The following is a 17,347-nucleotide window of genomic DNA, read 5'->3' on the forward strand; positions in this document are numbered from 1 at the left end:
TGTAAGCCACGGTCCGGTCCCGGTTCCAGGTCAGTTTTAACCCTTTGGAGGCCCGGTCCGGTCCCGGTCCCGGTTCCGGTTCCCTTTAACCCTTTCCGAGCCGCGTTTGATGCCATTTAATGAACGGTATTGGAATGAAGGACGGCGGGTAGAAATAAATAATTATAAAATAATTAGATGGAGAAATATCCGTTTAATATTGAATCCTTTTAGTTAATTAATTATCACATTCATTTATTTATCCCTTTATCCCTTTATTATTTATTATTTATTACTTATTTTTTATTATTTATTTATTATTTACTTTTTATTATTGATTTTTTATTATTTATCATCTTTTTCTTGATTTAATTATTTATTATGCTTTATTTAATTTTTTATTTATTCATTATTCATTATTTATTTGCTCTTTAATATTAATTGTCAGTTATTTATTATTTATTATATTATTATTTATTCATGATTCGTTATTATATCTTAATTTTAATTTTAATTTTAATTTTAATTTTAATTTTTATTTCTTATTTTCTTTATTTATTATCTGTTATTTATTATTTTCTTTATTATTTATCACTTATTTCATTATTCTTTTTTTTATTCTTTATTCTTTAATTATTTTTGATTATTTATTAATTTTTAATTACTCATTATTTATTGGTCACCATTTATTAGCAATTATTTATTATTTCTTTTATTACCTCTCTCAATTAATTATTTAATTGCCCCCTCCCATTAATTCCTTCCCTTCCCACCCACTCCCATTAATTCCCGAGGCCTTTCCCGATCCTCCGGGAACAGAAACATCCCAAAATTCCAAGGATTTCCCAAAATTCCCGGGGATTTCCCAAAATTCCCAAGGGTTTCCCTTTCCCAGGGGGAAATCGAGGCTCATTGCAAGGCCGAATTCCCTGGAAAACGGATCCCAAAAAATCTGGGAACGAGGAGAATTCCCGGATCCCAAAGGATCTGGGAATGAGGAGAATCCCAAAGGATCTGGGAATGAGGAGAATTCCCGGCCATTCCTTGGCCAGGATGGATTTTCTGGGATAATCCGAGTGGGCGTGGCCGGGTTAATGAGATTTCCGGGAATTAATGGCGTCACCGCTCTAATTCCCGACCCAGCCGGCTCCGACCTCTTCCCAAAAAATCTTTTCCCGGAGCCGCCTCCCGAGCTCAGGATTGGGAATATCCGGAGGAGATTCCCGGTTTTTCCAAGGCCTCGGAGCGGCTCCGGCTCCTTCCGGCTGGAATTTGGGAAAGGTGAGGATGGGGAGGGAAAGAATCCCGGGAATTCCTGGCTGGATCCCGGATTTCCGTGCTGGAATCCCCAGGATCTCCCAAATCCCAAATGTGGATTGGGAGGAGTTCGGGAACGTCGGGAAAGGGGCTGGGATTTGGGAAAAGTGGGAAAGCTCCTGATCCCAGCTGGGAATGGGAATTGTTTGGGAATTCCTTGGGAATTCTTCAGGAAATCTTTGGGAATTCTTCGGGAAATATTTGGGAATTATTTCAGAATTATTTGGGAAGTCTTTGAAATTCTTTGGGAAATACTTGAGAATCCTTTGGGAATTCTTTGGAAAGTTTTTGGGAATTCTTTGGGAATTTGTTGGGGATTCTTTGGAAAGTTTTTGGGAATTCTTTGGGAATTTGTTGGGGATTCTTTGGAAAGTTTTTGGGAATTCTCAGCACCGCTGCTCCCACCCAGGGTGGGACAATTCCCGCTGGGAATTCCTCTGGAATGGGCGGGAAATCAGCTCAGGCCAATCCCAAATCCCGGCTTTGGGAACTCTGGGATCCGTGCGGATCCAGGCGGAGGCAGCGATGCATCCCAAGGATTTGTTGGGAATGTTGGGAATGTTGGGAATGTTGGGAATGTTGGGAATGTTGGGAATGTTGGGAATGTTGCCTGGGATCCCGTTCCCGGCCGTGTTCGTTTCCCGGATCCGGCTGCAGATCCCGGGAAAAGGCGACGCTCAGAGCCCGGAAAGAATTCCCAGGGTTCCAATCCCGGCCTCCTCCAGCCCCGGAATCTCCAGCGGCATTCCCGAGGTTCCGGCTTTTCCAGCGGCATTCCCGAATTCCCAGCGGCACCGAGATTCCGGCTTCTCCACTTCTGGGGAGCAGATCCCGGGATCCATCCCAGGATTTTGGGAGCAGATTCTGGGATCCATCCCAGATTTTGAGGGATAAATTCTGGGATCCATCCCGGGATTTTGGGAGCTGATCCCGGGATCCATCCCAGGATTTTAGGGGAGCTGCATCCAGAATCCTCCTCAGAATTTTGGGAGCAGATCCAGGGATCCAGCCCAGGATTTTTTGGGATCTGATCCCAGGATTCACTCCCAGGTTTTGGGGGATAAATCCTGGGATCCATCCCAACATTTTAGGGGAGTTTTGGGAGCAGATCCAAGGATCCATCCCAGGATTTTGGGCGGATAATCCCAGCATTCATCCCAGAGTTTTGGGGGATAAATCCCAGGATCCATCCCAGGATTTTGGGAGCTGATCCCAGGATCCATCCCAGGATTTGCTGGGGGGCCGTTCCCCGTTTTCCTGGCTCCGGCAGAGGCCGGAATTCCTCTTCCAACTTTTTTCCTTGGATCAATTCCCGGGATCCGGGAGCTCAGCGGAGCCGCTGGATCGGGAACGAGGGATCCACAAATCCCGATCCCAAATCCAGGCCCGGAGCTGTTCCCGAACCTCCGCTTTTCCCTGGAAAAACCTCGGGAACGGCATCAAATCCCTGCCCGAGCTCCCGCGGCTCCTCCCGCGCTGAAATCCCGGGAATTTGGGAATTTGTTGTCATTCCCGGCCTGTGTTTACATTCCTGGCTCTTCCCCAATTCCCGCGGCATCCGAGGCCTCCCAAAGGTCGGGATCAAGGAGCTGGAAAAACGGGAAAAAAAAAAAACCCTCGGAAAACTTCCCGGGATGATCCAAAAAAATCGGGAAAAGTCGGGAATGGGATGGAAGCACCAAAATCCTGTGGGATTTGGAGGAGCTGGGATCCGGCTCCGGAAAATTCCTCTGGAATTTTCTGTATCCAGGGATTCGTGCCCGGCGAGGGCTCGGGATGGGATGAGCTCCCCATTCCCAGATTCCAGGGGTAATTCCCGATTTTTCCAGAGTTTTTTTTTCCAGGCAAACAAAAATTCCTGGATCCGGAGGACGCGGCCTCCTCCTTCTCCAAGGTTTTGGAGGGGTCATCCAAGGATTTCAATCTGGGAAAACCACGGGATCTTCCCTTTGGGAATGACGTCATTCCCAGATCCGAATCCAGCTGAATTCACTCCCTGGGATGGAAAATTCCCAGATTTCTCCTCCCCTATCCCGGTTTTTCCCCTTCAGATTCCACCCCCCTCCCCCCTCCAATTTCTCCCTCCTCTCTCCCAGGATTTCCCCCCCTTTATTCCCAAGTTTTCCCCCTTTTTATTCCCAGTTTTCCCCCCTTTTCATCCCAAGTTTTCCCCCTTTATTCCCAAGTTTTTTTCCCTTTTCTTCCCAGGTTTTTCCTCCTTTTCCCCCCAGTTTTTCCCTCTCCTCTCTCCCGGTTTTCCCGGGTTTTTTTCCCGGTGTTTCCCCAGATTTTTCCCATTTTCCCCCCTTTTCCCTCTCCTCTCTCTCCCTCTTTTCCCGGCAGAGGTGGCACGGCCGATTCCCGGCTGGAATTCCCGGCTGGAATCCGCTCCCTAAAGGCTGGCGCGGTTGGAAAAGGTTGGGAATCCATCCAATGGCATCCCAGGATTCCAGGATTCCAGACTGGAATTCCCGGCTGGCACAGCCGATTCCCGGCTGGAATTCCCGGCTGGAATTCCTGACTGGCACAGCCAATTCCCGGCTGGAATTCCCGTCTGGAATTCCTGACTGGCACAGCCAATTCCCGGCTGGAATTCCTGACTGGCGCAGCCAATTCCCGGCTGGAATTCCCGGCTGGATTCCGCTCTCTAAAGGCTGGTATGGCTGGAAAAGGCTGGGAATCCATGCAGTCCTGGGATCCTGGAATCTCAGGATTCCAGGCTGGAATTCCCGACTGGCACAACCAATTCCAGGTAAGAATTCCCGGCTGGAATTCCCGCCCCCACTCCCATCCTTTCCTGAGGGACCTCATCCCAGGATTCCAGATTGGAATTCCCGGCTGGCACAGCGGATTCCCGGCTGGAATTCCCGCCTGGAATAGCTCCAATTCCCGGCTGGAATTCCCGGCTGGCACATCTGGAATTCCCGGCTGGAATTCCCGGCTGGAATCCGCTCCCTAAAGGGTGCCGCCGCTGGAATTCCCGCCCCCATCCCCATCCTTTCCCTCCTCCCAGTTTTCCCGGCCCCTCCCCCTCGGTCCCGGGGCTCTCCCGCTGTCAGGGAGAGCCGGGAAAAGCTTTGGGATCGGGGCCGGGATTTGGGATCGGCGCTTCCCGATGATTCCATGGCCATTCCCAGCGGGATTCTCCTGGCCTGCTCCCTCTTCCTCCTGCCCGGTGAGTCCCAATCCCAAAAAAAAAGCCGGGAATGGCTTGGGAAAAAATCCCAAAAACCTCCAGGGCGGCTCTTGGAAAAATTTTGCCGGGAGCGGGAGGGAGCTGGAGAGGGATGGAAATCTTGGAATTGCCGGGAAATTCCCGGTATTTCCTCGGTTTTGGAGCGGGGTTTATCGGGATAATCCCAAAGGATGGGGAAGGAAACTTCCCTTTTCCATAAATCCCTTTGGAAAAGCGGGAATTCTCGGGGTTAAACCCAGGCTTCAGGCGGGGTTTAATTCCAGGAGCTGCGGCTTCTCCCGTTCCATGGATTTTCCGCCTTTTCCCGGTTTTTTTTTTTTTCCTTGGAAAAGGCAGCGCTCATTCCTGGTTTTATCCCATCTGGAATCCACCCGCGCCGGGAGCCGAAAAACGGGAAAAAACCGGGAAAAACCGGGAAGAAACCGGGGAAAACCGGGGAAAAAACGGGAAAAACTAGGGAAAAACCGGGAAAAACTGGGAAAAATCAGGGAAAAACTGGGAAAAATCAGGGAAAAACCGGGAAAAAACCGGGAAAAAGCCGGGAAAGAAAAGAGCTTTTTCCCCAGTCGGCCGCCGGCTCCAGCTGCAAACATTCCCAAAGTTCCTCTGGAAAACGCGCCAGGGTTTTCTGAGAGTTTTTCTGGGAGGTTTTTTTTTTTTGGGGATTTTTGGGATTTTTGTTTTCCCTTTCTGCCCGCCGATCCTTTCCAGGGAGCCGCTTTTCCCGGGATAATTGGATCCATGTGTGGCCGCAGCGATGGATGCGGAGCCGCCTCTGGAATGGGATCCTGGAAAAATCCGGGAGCTGGCGGAGCCTCGGGAATTTCCCCCTCTGGACACGGCGGATTTATGGAAACATTCCCGGATTTTCGCTCCGCTCTCCTGGATTTTTTTTCCTTATCCTTGGATGGTTCTGGGCCGGGATTTCCGTCCTGGAAAATTCCCAATGGAATTTTCTCTATCCAGGGATTTCCGTCCTGGAAAATTCCCAATGGAATTTTCTCTCTCCAGGGATTTGGGTCCTTCAGGAGTTTTCCCCTCTGGAATTTTCTGTATCCAGGGATTTTCCATCCTCGGGGGTTTCTGCTCTTGGAATTTTCTCTCTCCAGGGATTTGTGTCCCTTGGGAGTTTCTCCCTCTGGAATTTCCATCCCGGGATGTTTTCTATCCATGGGAATTCCCATTCCCGACCCGTTCTGGCCCGGGATGTTTCCGTATCCAGGGATTTTTTTGGGAAAGTGGGAATATCCCAGGATAACCGAGCTTCCCCAGCATTCCCATCCAAAAATCCCGGGATTTTCCCTCGGAGCCAACAACAAACTTGGAGCTGCCAGCATTCCTTGGATTCCTGGGAATTCCAGCTGCTTCCCAGAGCTTTTCCCCAAATAGTTTTCTCCTTTAGAAAATTTTCCTGCTTCAGCTCAACCTTCCCGCTCCAGGAATTCCATCCCGAGCTCCAGCAGTGCCGGAAACCGGGGAAAAAAACCTGGAATTTTCCTGACAATTCCATAAAAAACCCGGGATATTCCTCCGGCAGCTCCCGGGATCAGAAAACTTCGGAGCAAAGGCAGCAAAATCCGGCTCCAAACGTTCATCCAGGGCTGGGAATGATGGGAAAACTTCCAGGAGATTCCCAGAGTTCCTCTTCCAGTTGGGAATTCCAAAGGATTCGGGCAGGGCGCTTTTCCCACTTTTTTTCCTCCCTTTTTCCCAATTTTTTCTCCCTTTTTTCCCCCCCATTTTCCCTTTTTTTCCCCTCTTTTTTTCCCCCTTTTCCCCCCCATTTTTCCCACTTTTTCCCTCTTTTTTTCCCAATATTTTCTCCCATTTTCCCCAATTTTTTTTCTTCTTTTCTTTTCCCATTTTCCCCCCATTTTTCCCCATTTTCCCCCCATTTCCCCACCTTTGGAATCCTCATCCCCATCCCAGAAATTCCCGGATTTCCCTTTATCCCGGTTTTCCCATCGGGCTGATTTCATTCCCATCCTTCCTTCCCCAAAATTTTTCCTGAATTCCCAACGTTTTTCCCGGCAAAACCCAAAACTTTGGATTCTCCAGAACCTCCAAAGAAAAAAGGAGGAATTCGATTCTTCCCCTCCTCAGAATTCCAAGGAAAACCTGGAGCTTTTCCTCGCTTTTTTGGGATAATGACATCATTCCCAAGCGGAAAAATCTCTGGGATTTTTGGGAATTCCCATTCCAGCCTCTCGGGATATTCCCAGCTGGAATATTCCCAATATTGCTTGGAATTTTCCTCTCCCGGATTTTTTTTTTGGCTTTCCTTGGGATTCTCCAGCTCCTGTTTTCCCAGAGATTTCCCTGGAGTATTTCTGTTTATCCAGGAGTTTCCGTCCCTTTCCCGGGATGGGATTCTCCCTTATCCCGACGTTCCCATTCCCAAAATTCCTCCGCAGGACAAAATCCAGGAAAATCCAAGAGGAAAATCCATCCCGAGCTCTTCCCTTCCGCATCTTTGGGAATTCCCAAATTCCCAAAATTCCCTCCGGCTGCTCTTTTCCCATTCCCAGAATTCCATGGCCAATCCTGGTTTTTCTCTTTCCCGGGTTTTTCGGTTTTTTGGGATGTGAATTCCTTGGCTCTCATCCCGGTCTCCCGGGTTTTTTTTTTTATCCTGGAATTTCCTCCCGGAGCGTTTGGAATCTCCTCCTCGGAATCCGTGGTCGGAATTTATTCCTGGAATTCCAAACGTTCCCTTTATTCCCGACGTTCCTGGTCATCCAAACATTCCCAGCTGGATTTTTCCAGAGTTTTCTTACCCGAGGAATTCCCATCGGAGCCTCCTGTCCCTGGCCTGGAGGAGAATTCCAAGGTTTTGGTTTTTCCTTGGAATGCCGCATCCGGCAGGATTCAGGGAATGGAATCCCGGGAATCCGTGTCCATCCCAGAGGAAATTCCCTGGATTTCTCTGGAATTCCTCCCGGGATTGGGATGCCGGGGATCGCATTCCCGCTGTTCCCTGGGAAGCGCCGTTTTCCAGAGGATTCATCCCAAAGAAATCTCCCTGTTCCGCTTGGAATTCCATCCTCAGGGATTTTCCCGGCCCGAGCCGCCGCTCCCCGTTCCCGGGAATGGCAATTCCTTGGGAAAACCTCGGGAATGGCTTTTTCCATGGATCCCATCCCCTGATTCCCATGGGAGCGGCCAAATCCAGCCCGGCTCATCCCTGGATTCCAGGGAATTCCCGGGATCGGCCGCTCAGGGCTGGGAATTCCGGGAATTCAGGGAATTCTGAATCCTCCACGAGCTCCAGGCTCCATTCCCAGGCTCAGATCTTCCCTGGGAACTCCGGGATGGGGAGCGGAATTTTGGGAATGCTGGAATTCCAAGCCTCCCTTCCTGAGCTTTTCCCGTCTTTTCCGTGGAGCCGGAGCCTGGGATTCATCCCAAAAAACCGCTGGAATGGAATCCATGGAATGGCGGCTTCCGGCTCCTGGAGAGGGCGGGAAAAGGGTCCTGGAATGGCGGGATCGGAACATTCCCGGTGTCCAAAATTCGGGGAAAATGGGGAAAAGTGGGAAAAAATGGGGAAAATGGAAAACTGGGAAAAAATGGGAAAAACTGTTGAAAAATTAGAAAAGTGGGAAAAACTGGGAAAAGTGGGAAAAATGGGGAAAATTGGAAAAATGTGAAAAAATGGGAAAACTGGCAAAACTGGGAAAAAACTGGGAAAAACTGGGAAAAACTGAGAAAAGCGGGAGCTTCCTGAGCCGCTGGGACAAAAGGAGCTGGAAAGAATTTTGGGATAAGGAGGGGGAAATTCCGGCTTTTTTTTTTTTTTTTTTTTTTATGGCTGACGGATCCTTCCCGGTTTTTTTTTTTTCCCCAGGATTCGGGAATTCCTTCAATGTGGACACCGAGAGGCCCCGGATCATTCCGGGATCCCGGGAATCTTTCTTTGGATACACGGTGCAACAGCACGACATCGGCGGCAAGAAATGGTGAGCAGGCTCCAGAAAAGCGGGAATTCCGATGGGATTCTGGCGGGAATTCCGGCGGGAATGATCCCGATCCGCCCCAAATCTCCTGCTGAATTCCCGGGAATCGCTGGGCCGGGCTGAGGCTGCTCCTGGAAAAGGTTTTCCTTTAAAGGAATGAGGAATTTTAGGTGGGAATATTGGGAATTTGGGAATTGTGGATTCCTTGGAGCGCCTCGGGAATTGCTGGAATGGATCCCTCGGGAATCCGCGCCCAGAGCGGCCCCGGGTTCAGTTCCCAGGGAGGGGGCGGGGCCTGGAGATCCAGCAGGAAAATCCCTCGGGAATGTGGGATTAGCTCCGGGATCAGCTCAGGATTGGGGATTTGGGGATCCCAGGGATGGATCCAGGGCTGATCCCAGAGGGATCCCAGGGATGGATCCCAGGGATGGATCCCAGGGAATCCCAGGGCCGATCTTATCCAGGAGCTGGATGGGAATTCCAGGAGCTGGATGGGAATTCCAGGAGCTTGATGAGAATTCCAGGAGCTTGATGAGAATTCCATGGGAATCTCTGATCCCAAAGTTCCTTTTCCAAGGAATCCCGGAGAGGAACACCAGGAGCCCATTCCCATGGACAATTCCCAGGAAAGAGCGGATAACGGGAGCGAGGCCAGCCCCAGGAATTCTGGGATTCCCTGGGCAGCGGGAATTCTGCATTCCCGTTTTCCCAGGGATCCTTTTCCCCCTTTTTTCTGGAGTTTCCTGGCGAGGTTCTCTCGGCTCAGCCGGGATTTCCCATGGAGCCGTTCCTGGATCGGCATCCAGGGAATCCCGTGGGATCTCTGGCTTCCCTCTGGAGATTCCCAAGAAAAGATTCCCTGACTTTTTTCCTACTTTTTCCCCAACTTTTTTCCCAGTTTTCCTTAACTTTATTCCCACCTTTCCATGTCAATGACAGCTCCAGCTGGAGCCGATTCTCCCATCGCCAATTCCCACATTAAGACCGGAAGTTTTTCCATGAGAATCCTTGGATTCGGAAGCTTTTCCTCGCGCGAGCGATTCCTGATTGGGATGTTTGTCTTTGGAGCAGCGACATTTTTATGGAATGACAATTCCCGCTCTAACAGGGACCAGCTGCGCCCGTGGCTTTTCCAGCTGCTGGGAACAAAAAAGAGCTCCGCAGTTTTTCCGGAGATCCGGAGCGGGATCGCATCCATCGGATTTTTGGGAAGCTGCAAAAAAAAAAAAAAAATTTAAAAATTCCCAGTTTTTTGGGGGGGAGCCGGCAGCTCCTGGTGCCGGGGATTTTTGGGATAACCTGGAAAGAAGGGATGGATTCCTTGGGAATCTCTTCCCGCTTTGGGGTTGCTGGTTGGAATGTTGAGGTGGAGGAAAAAGCGGGAAAAATGTTTGGATGTGCCAAAATTATCCCGCCCAGAATGGGATTGGGATTGAGCAGCTCCTGGATCCTGGAGAGCGGGAGAATTCCCGATTTTCCTGGGAAAATTCCCTCCATTTGAGATCCCAACGTTCGGAGCGATTTTCCTGGGAGAAATTCCCTTCTCTGGGTTTTCCTGGGAAAAATTCCCTCCATTTCAGATCCCAATGTTTGGAACAACTCCAGTTTGGGAGAAATTCCCTTCTCCAGGTTTTTCCTGGGGAAATTCCCTCTATTTGAAATCCCAAAGTTCAGAGCGACTCCAGTTTGGAGGAAATTCCCTTTTCCGGGTTTTTCCCTGGGAAAATTCCTTCCCAATTTCCTCCCCCACTCCTGGAGATCCCAACGTTCGGCTCAGGGCTGTTCACAACAACTCCAAGACGGAGAAAATTCCCTTTTCCAGGATTTTCCAGGGCAAAATTCCTCATGGAACCCAGTGGGATTTGCTGGAAGTGCTCCTTGGAATTCCCCATGGTTCCGCTGGAATTCCACATCCTGGAATGCCCTGGAGAAGTTCTTGGAATGAAGGGGGAGGAGTCCCTGCCCACGGAGGGGGTTGGGATGAGATGATCCTTCCATCCCGAACCATTCCAAGTCCCTCTGGAAAAGAGGGAAGAGCCGGGACAATCCATGAGAGGATTCCCAGGGATTTGGTGCTGTCCTGGAGCTGCTTCCCTGCTTTTCCCTGCGCTTCCAGCGGGGTTCGGATCCCTCCCTCCCTTGGGAATAAATCCCAGAATTCCAGCTGGCAGAATCCCATTCCCAACTTCCCCTTCCACCGAGGCCGCTCCCAAATCAGGGATTTTTTTTTTTTTTCCCGGGGGGGTTTGGAATTCCCGTTTTCCCGACGGATCCGTGTTTTCCGCAGGCTGGTGGTGGGAGCTCCGTACGAATCCAACGGGCACCAGAAAACCGGAGACGTCTACAAGTGTCCGGTGCCGAGTGACGGGAACTGCACCAAGCTCAACCTGGGTACGGCATTCCCGGCCATCCCAAACATCCCAGAAAAAACGGGATCGAGGGAAGGCGGAATTCCCAGAGAAATCCCAGAGAATTCCCAGATGCCTCCGAGGTTGGGTTGGATGGGGTTTGGAGCGGCCTGGATGGGTTTGGAATTCCTTCTGTCCCCAATTATTCCGCCGTTCCCGGTTTGATTCCCAAGGATTTTCCAGAGGAGCGGTCGGAGCGGGATTTGGGACGCGGCTCCGTGGTGTTTAGGATTGGCCGATCCCAATTCCTGGGCTGTGCCATGGGAAAAACAGGGATTTCCTGGGAATCCAGGATGAGGAGCTGAGCCCTCCAAGGGATTTCCGCCTCTCCAACTTCCAGCCTCATTCCCAAAAAATTTTCCTTCCTTGACTGTTCATCTTGGAAAAAAAACCCCACCAATTTTCCCAATTTTTTTCTCACCTCCCAAAAATCCCCCAAACCCGGAGTTCTGGGGGCAGAGATCCCTCTCCGGCTCAGAATTCCCGGTTCCTCCGGAGCTCCCGGGGCCGTCGGGATTCCCGGGAATGCCGCGCTGTCTCCGCAGGGCGCGTGACGCTGTCCAACGTGTCGGAGCGCAAGGACAACATGCGCCTGGGGCTGAGCCTGGCCACCGACCCCCGCGACAGCAGCGTCCTGGTGAGCCAAATTCCCGGGAATGCCGGCGGGAATCTGGGAATGTGTCACAGGAGGAGGGGATGGGGAGGGTCCTGGCTGGGGGGGGTTGGGGATTGGAGGGGTGGGATTGATGGGATGGGATTGATGGGATGGGATTGATGGGATGGGATGGGATGGGATGGGATGGGATGGGATGGGATGGGATTGATGGGATGGGATGGGATGGGATTGATGGGAATGATGGGATGGGATGGGATTGATGGGATTGATGGGAATGATGGGGATGGTGGGATGGGAATGATGGGATGGGATGGGATGGGATGGGATGGGATGGGATGGGATGGGATTGATGGGATGGGATGGGATGGGATTGGTGGGATGGGATTGATGGGATGGGATGGGATTGATGGGATGGGATGGAGCTAAAAGAAAGGGAAATCAAGTGAAATGAAATGACATGAAATGAAATAAAGTAAAAGAAATAAAATAAAATAAAATAAAATAAAATAAAATAAAATAAAATAAAATAATTAAGTAAAATAATAAAGTAAAATAAAGTAAATAAAGATAAAATTTAAAAAATAAAATAAAGATGAACTAAAAATTAAATTAAATAAAGATAAGATAAAATAAAATAAATAATAGAATAGAATAAATAATAAAATAGAGATAATACAATACAATACAATACAATACAATACAATACAATACAATGTAATATAATCATGAAACATCCTGAGTTGGAAAGGACCTGCCAGGATCATCAAAGTCCAAATTTTATTTTCTTCTACATTTTATTTTGTTTTATTTTTATTTCAATATATTATACTATATTATATTATATTATATTATATTATATTATATTATATTATATTATATTATATTATATTATATTATATTATATTATATTATATTATATTATATTACATTACATTACATTATATTACATTATATTTTTAATCTAACTCCAATTCAATATATTAAAAATCGATATTATTGATAATTTTATTAATTCTTTTTAATTCTTGGATTCATTTATTCTTTCATCCATTTATTCATTTATTTATTCGGGAATTTCCATCCCTGGAAGCGTCCAACAGCAGCTTGGACAAATCTGGGACAGGAACCCACCCAGCTCCATCCCAGGATCCCAGAATCCCAGGATCCCATGATTCCCTGTTTCCCGCCAGATCCCGGGATGGGTTCCGTGGGATCCCTGGATGGGTTCCGTGGGATCCCTGGATGGATTCCGTGGGATCTGGGGATGAGTTCCATGGGATCCCGGGATGGGTTCCATGGGATCTGGGGATGGGTTCCATGGGATACCAGGATGGATTCCATGGGATCCCTGGCTGGGTTCCGTAGGATCCCGGGATGGATTCCATGGGATCCCAGGATGGATTCCATGGGATCCCGGGATCCGCTGTGTCCCGCAGGCCTGCAGCCCGCTCTGGGCCCACGAGTGCGGCAGCTCCTACTTCACCACGGGAATGTGTTCCCGCGTCAGCTCCAGCTTCCGCTTCTCCCGCAGCGTGGCTCCGGCTCTGCAGAGTGAGCGCCCACATTCCCGGCCCCATCCCAGCTCTGATCCCGGCTCTGATCCCGACCCCATCCCAGATCTGATCACGGCTCTGATCCCAACCCCATCCCAGATCTGATCCCGGCTCTGATCCCGACCCCATCCCAGATCTGATCACGGCTCTGATCCCAACCCCATCCCGGCTCTGATCCTGACCCAGTCCTGGCTTTGATCCCGACCCAATCCTGGCTCTGATCCCAGCTCTGATCCTGGCCTGATCCTGGCCTGATCCCGGCTCTGATCCCGACCTAATCCTGGCTCTGATCCCAGCTCTGATCCCAGCTCCAATCCCATTTTGGCTGCACAAAACAAAGCCCTCATTGACCGGGAGTTGAATCGGTTGGAATTTGGCAATTTGGATCCAGGATTTTATTCCAGAGGGTTCCAATGAAGTTTCCTGCTTTTCCTGGAGCTGGGAAAGATTCCCAGAGGCCTGTACTGCTCCTGGGAGCTCCTCATCCCATGGGATGTGATTCCCCAGCTCCAGAACCCCTCTGGTGTTGGTTATTCCCAGGGCAGAGGGATGGACGGGGAAAAATGGGATTTGGGGGGGGATCAAGGCAGGAAAAGCCCAGCCCAGCACCGCATTCCCAGGGGGTTGGAAAAGAGGGGCTTGGAAAAACGGGATTTTCGCAATCAAGGCGGTAAAGGCATCAAATTCCCACTGTTATATTCCCGTCCTCGCTGCAAAGGATAATTGGGATTTTTGGGGGTTTCTGGAAGCGTTGATTTAGTGGGATACGAGGCCGGCTCCTCTCCGTGATTCCTGGGATGGGATGGAGGCACACCGAGGATCCCAGTGATCCATGAGTGACTCCAATCCACGGATTCTCTCATCCATAAAAACCTACAGAGTGATAAAAATCCAGGATCACCCAGGAATTTTCCAAGGAACAAGCAAGACTGAGATGATCCTGAGCGAATTTTTAAGGAAAAATCCTTAAATCCTTCCCGCTCCGGCTGTGGAGCCGAGCCCTGGGGTCCCTCCGGGGTTTTTGGCTGCCTCCGGAGCCGAGGATTTCACGGGAAGGGAGGAAATGCCTGCCTTGTGTTCCATGGCAGGGCTGGGAATGACTCAGGGATCAGGAACGGAGCCGGATCCTGCTCCTCTTTGAAAAACGGGATCAAATTCCAAAGCTGAACCCGGAATGTTATTCCTCGGGAGCGATCCCATCTTTTCTCAGCAGGAGAAGATTCCTGTGGCTTCTCCCCGCCAAAGCTCTTTCCCAAACCATCAAAATCCCATTTTTTTTTTTTCCCCAGAAAAATCCCAAGCTGGAATCGAAGCCGTAAATCCTCCCGCTTTGTGAGGGGACTTGTAATAAATCCCTGGATTTTCCACAGGGTGCCAGACCTACATGGACATCATCATCGTTCTGGATGGATCCAACAGCATTTATCCGTGGGTTGAAGTCCAGCACTTCCTGATCAATATCCTGAAAAAGTTTTACATCGGTCCCGGCCAGATCCAGGTCCCGAAACGTTTGTGTCATCCCAGGGCCATTCCCAACCTCCCTTTCCTGTGGGAATTCGTTAAAATGTTGGGATTTTTAACTCATCCCGTGGGGAAAAGTGGTGCCGTGAATGTTCCCGAGGGAGCTGTGGAGGGATCCCAGATCCCGATGGGAACAGGGAGGGTGAAACCCACGGGAAGGAGCTCCCCGTCCTCTCCAAGTAACCGTGGGTTGATTTAGGCGGGAATTTGGGCCGGGATTTGAGCAGGAATACCCCAGATTTTCCCAAATTTGGTCCCACCTGGAGATGCCTCTGCTCCAAACTGGAGCACACCCGGATCACCCCAAAACCCGGGATCAGAGCAGGGAGGAGCGCCATAAAACCGGGAATGAATTTGGGATGGAATCCGAAGGGCGATTCCCGCGGGCAGGACCTCGTTTTGGTGGCACCTTTGGTGACATTCCCGTCATTCCCAGGTGGGAGTTGTCCAGTACGGAGAGGACGTGGTCCATGAATTCCATCTGAACGACTACAGGTCCGTGCAGGACGTGGTGGCGGCCGCCAGCCACATCGAGCAGCGAGGGGGCACCGAGACCAGGACCGCCTACGGCATCGAGTTCGCTCGGTAAATTCCCGCCCGCATTCCCGGGGAAACCTTCCCCAATCCCCGTTTTTTTCCTCCCTCCTTCCCTCTCCCTTTGTTGTCGAAATGAGGGAACGGCCGGGGTTTGTGGGAAAATGTCATTCCTTGGAAGCTTTGAGCTTCCCAAAATTTCTCTGTCATTGTTTCCGGTTGGAGCGGATTCTGGAATTGTGTCCTCTCCTTGGAAGCTCCCAGCCCCCAAATTCCAAGAGATCTCCTGGAAATCCCTGGAGAACCCCCAGGAACTCAGGACAGCTCCATCTCCTCCCTTTCCAGGGACAAATCCTGCGCTTTTTCCCGAGCGCTATTCCTGCTGCAGAGCTTGGAATTTTAGGTCGGAAAAGAGGTCAGAGGTCAAGTCCCAAAGCGCCGCATCCCCGTGGCTTTGAAATCCCTGCAGGATTGGGCATTCCAGCACCGCCTGGAAAAGTTTTAGGCGGATTCCGATGGATCTCGGCCAGATCCCGAACGATTCGTGTCACACGCGAATCCACCTTTTCCATAAATACTCCGGAATTCCGTCAGAAGAGCGGGATTTCCGCAGGGGTGGATAATCGGGTGAAGAAAATTTTCCCTCAAGGGGAGAAACCTTTTTAGAGCGAGGCCAAAACTCCTCGGAGCGACTCGGGATCCATCCCCTCACCCGATTTTAGGGAACAAAGGCCCCTTTCCCGGGAAAAAAAGCGGGAAAACCGCACATCCCGCGTCTTCTCTTGGCTCGCAGCTCGGAGGCGTTCCGGAAGGGCGGCCGGAAAGGGGCGAAGCGGGTGATGATCGTCATCACGGACGGGGAATCCCACGACAGCCCGGACCTGGAGAAGGTGATCGAGGACAGCGAGAGGGACAACGTCACCAGATACGCCGTGGCGGTGAGCCGGGCGGTGGGCACGGTGCTGCTGCGGGGCTTGCTGCTGCTCCGGGAATTCCAAAGCACCGGGATGGCCCATCCCAACTGCTCCTGGAGCATTCCAAGGGTTCCTGGGGCATTCCAAGGCCTCCTGGAGCATTCCAAGTGTTTCTGTCCATCCCAACTGCTCCTGGAGCATTCCAAGGGTTCCTGGGGCATTCCAAGGCCTCTTGGAACATTCCAAGTGTTTCTGTCCATCCCAACTGCTCCTGGAGCATTCCAAGGGTTCCTGGGGCATTCCAAGGCCTCCTGGAACATTCCAAGTGTTTCTGTCCATCCCAACTGCTCCTGGAGCATTCCAAGGGTTCCTGGGGCATTTCAAGGCCTCCTGGAACATCCCAGGAGGTCCTAGAGCATTCCAAGGGTTCCTGTCCATCCCAACTGCTCCTGGAGCATTCCAAGAGCTCCTGGAACATTCCAAGGGCTCCTGTCCATTCCCACTGTTTCTGGAGCATTCCAAGGGCTCCTGTCCATCCCCACAGCTCCTGGAACATTCCAAGAGCTCCTGGAACATTCCAAGAGCTCCTGGGGCTGGTGCTGCTTTTGGGATGCTCAGCTCGGGATTCCACTGCTGGAGCAGGAGCCGGGACCAGGGACAGGCAGGACCCCAAATTCCATGAGGAATGTCCTGGAGGAACTGCAGCAGCTCCTCTGTTCCCACAAAGCCGTGTCAGATCCCAGGATGGGGCTTCTCCCACGTGGACGCCCCGGATGGGTTTATCCATCCTGGGAAAACCCAGAGGAGCTGCTGCCTCCATCCCTGGAAGTGCCCAAGGCCGGGTTGGACGAGGCTCGGAGCGAGCTGGGATGGGTCCAAACAGTGGGATCACCTTTAAGATCCAAACCAAAAATCTGGGAATTCTAATCCCGTGAAAGTCTGGCCTTTCATTCCCGCCCAGGTTTTGGGTTATTACAACAGGAGAGGGATCAACCCCGAGGCCTTTCTGAACGAGATCAAATTCATCGCCAGCGACCCCGACGACAAACACTTCTTCAACGTCACCGACGAGGCGGCGCTCAAGGACATCGTGGATGCTCTGGGAGAAAGGATTTTCAGCCTGGAAGGTCAGGGATGCTCCCGGCTCATCCCAATCTGCCGCCGATCCTTTTTTTTCCCTCCGGATTTGGACGCGGTTCCGCAAAATCCGGGGGGAAAATCCTGCCTGGGGTGTCTTGAGATCGAGGGGAATGTTTGGGGCTCGGATGGAGGGAGGTGATTTTTCCAAAGGATACGCCGCGTTCCGGCCGCCGGAATCCTGGTGGCTTTGATTTTCCTTTTTATAGAAAAGCC

The 17,347-nt window shown here is 50.8% G+C and overlaps 1 protein-coding gene across 1 annotated transcript in view; it reads left to right on the forward strand.

The window, feature by feature from the left end:
- Nucleotides 1-4,320: 4,320 nt before the first annotated feature.
- The window catches only part of ITGA11 (integrin subunit alpha 11), a 34,089-nt gene continuing 21,062 nt past the window's right edge, over nt 4,321-17,347 (forward strand). Inside the window, exons 1-9 of the mRNA XM_088063254.1 lie at nt 4,321-4,471; nt 8,340-8,451; nt 10,736-10,839; nt 11,402-11,493; nt 12,909-13,023; nt 14,396-14,523; nt 14,983-15,131; nt 15,874-16,018; nt 16,956-17,121. Of these exons, the coding sequence (XP_087919380.1) occupies nt 4,420-4,471; nt 8,340-8,451; nt 10,736-10,839; nt 11,402-11,493; nt 12,909-13,023; nt 14,396-14,523; nt 14,983-15,131; nt 15,874-16,018; nt 16,956-17,121 (1,063 nt within the window). The 5' untranslated portion in view covers nt 4,321-4,419. The remainder of the gene's footprint in view (nt 4,472-8,339; nt 8,452-10,735; nt 10,840-11,401; nt 11,494-12,908; nt 13,024-14,395; nt 14,524-14,982; nt 15,132-15,873; nt 16,019-16,955; nt 17,122-17,347) is intronic.

Source organism: Pseudopodoces humilis, chromosome 16, assembly GCF_049639895.1.
Source record: "Pseudopodoces humilis isolate 2021_Gansu_Grassland_sample_001 chromosome 16, ASM4963989v1, whole genome shotgun sequence".
In the NCBI taxonomy this organism is placed as follows: Eukaryota; Metazoa; Chordata; class Aves; order Passeriformes; family Paridae; genus Pseudopodoces; species Pseudopodoces humilis.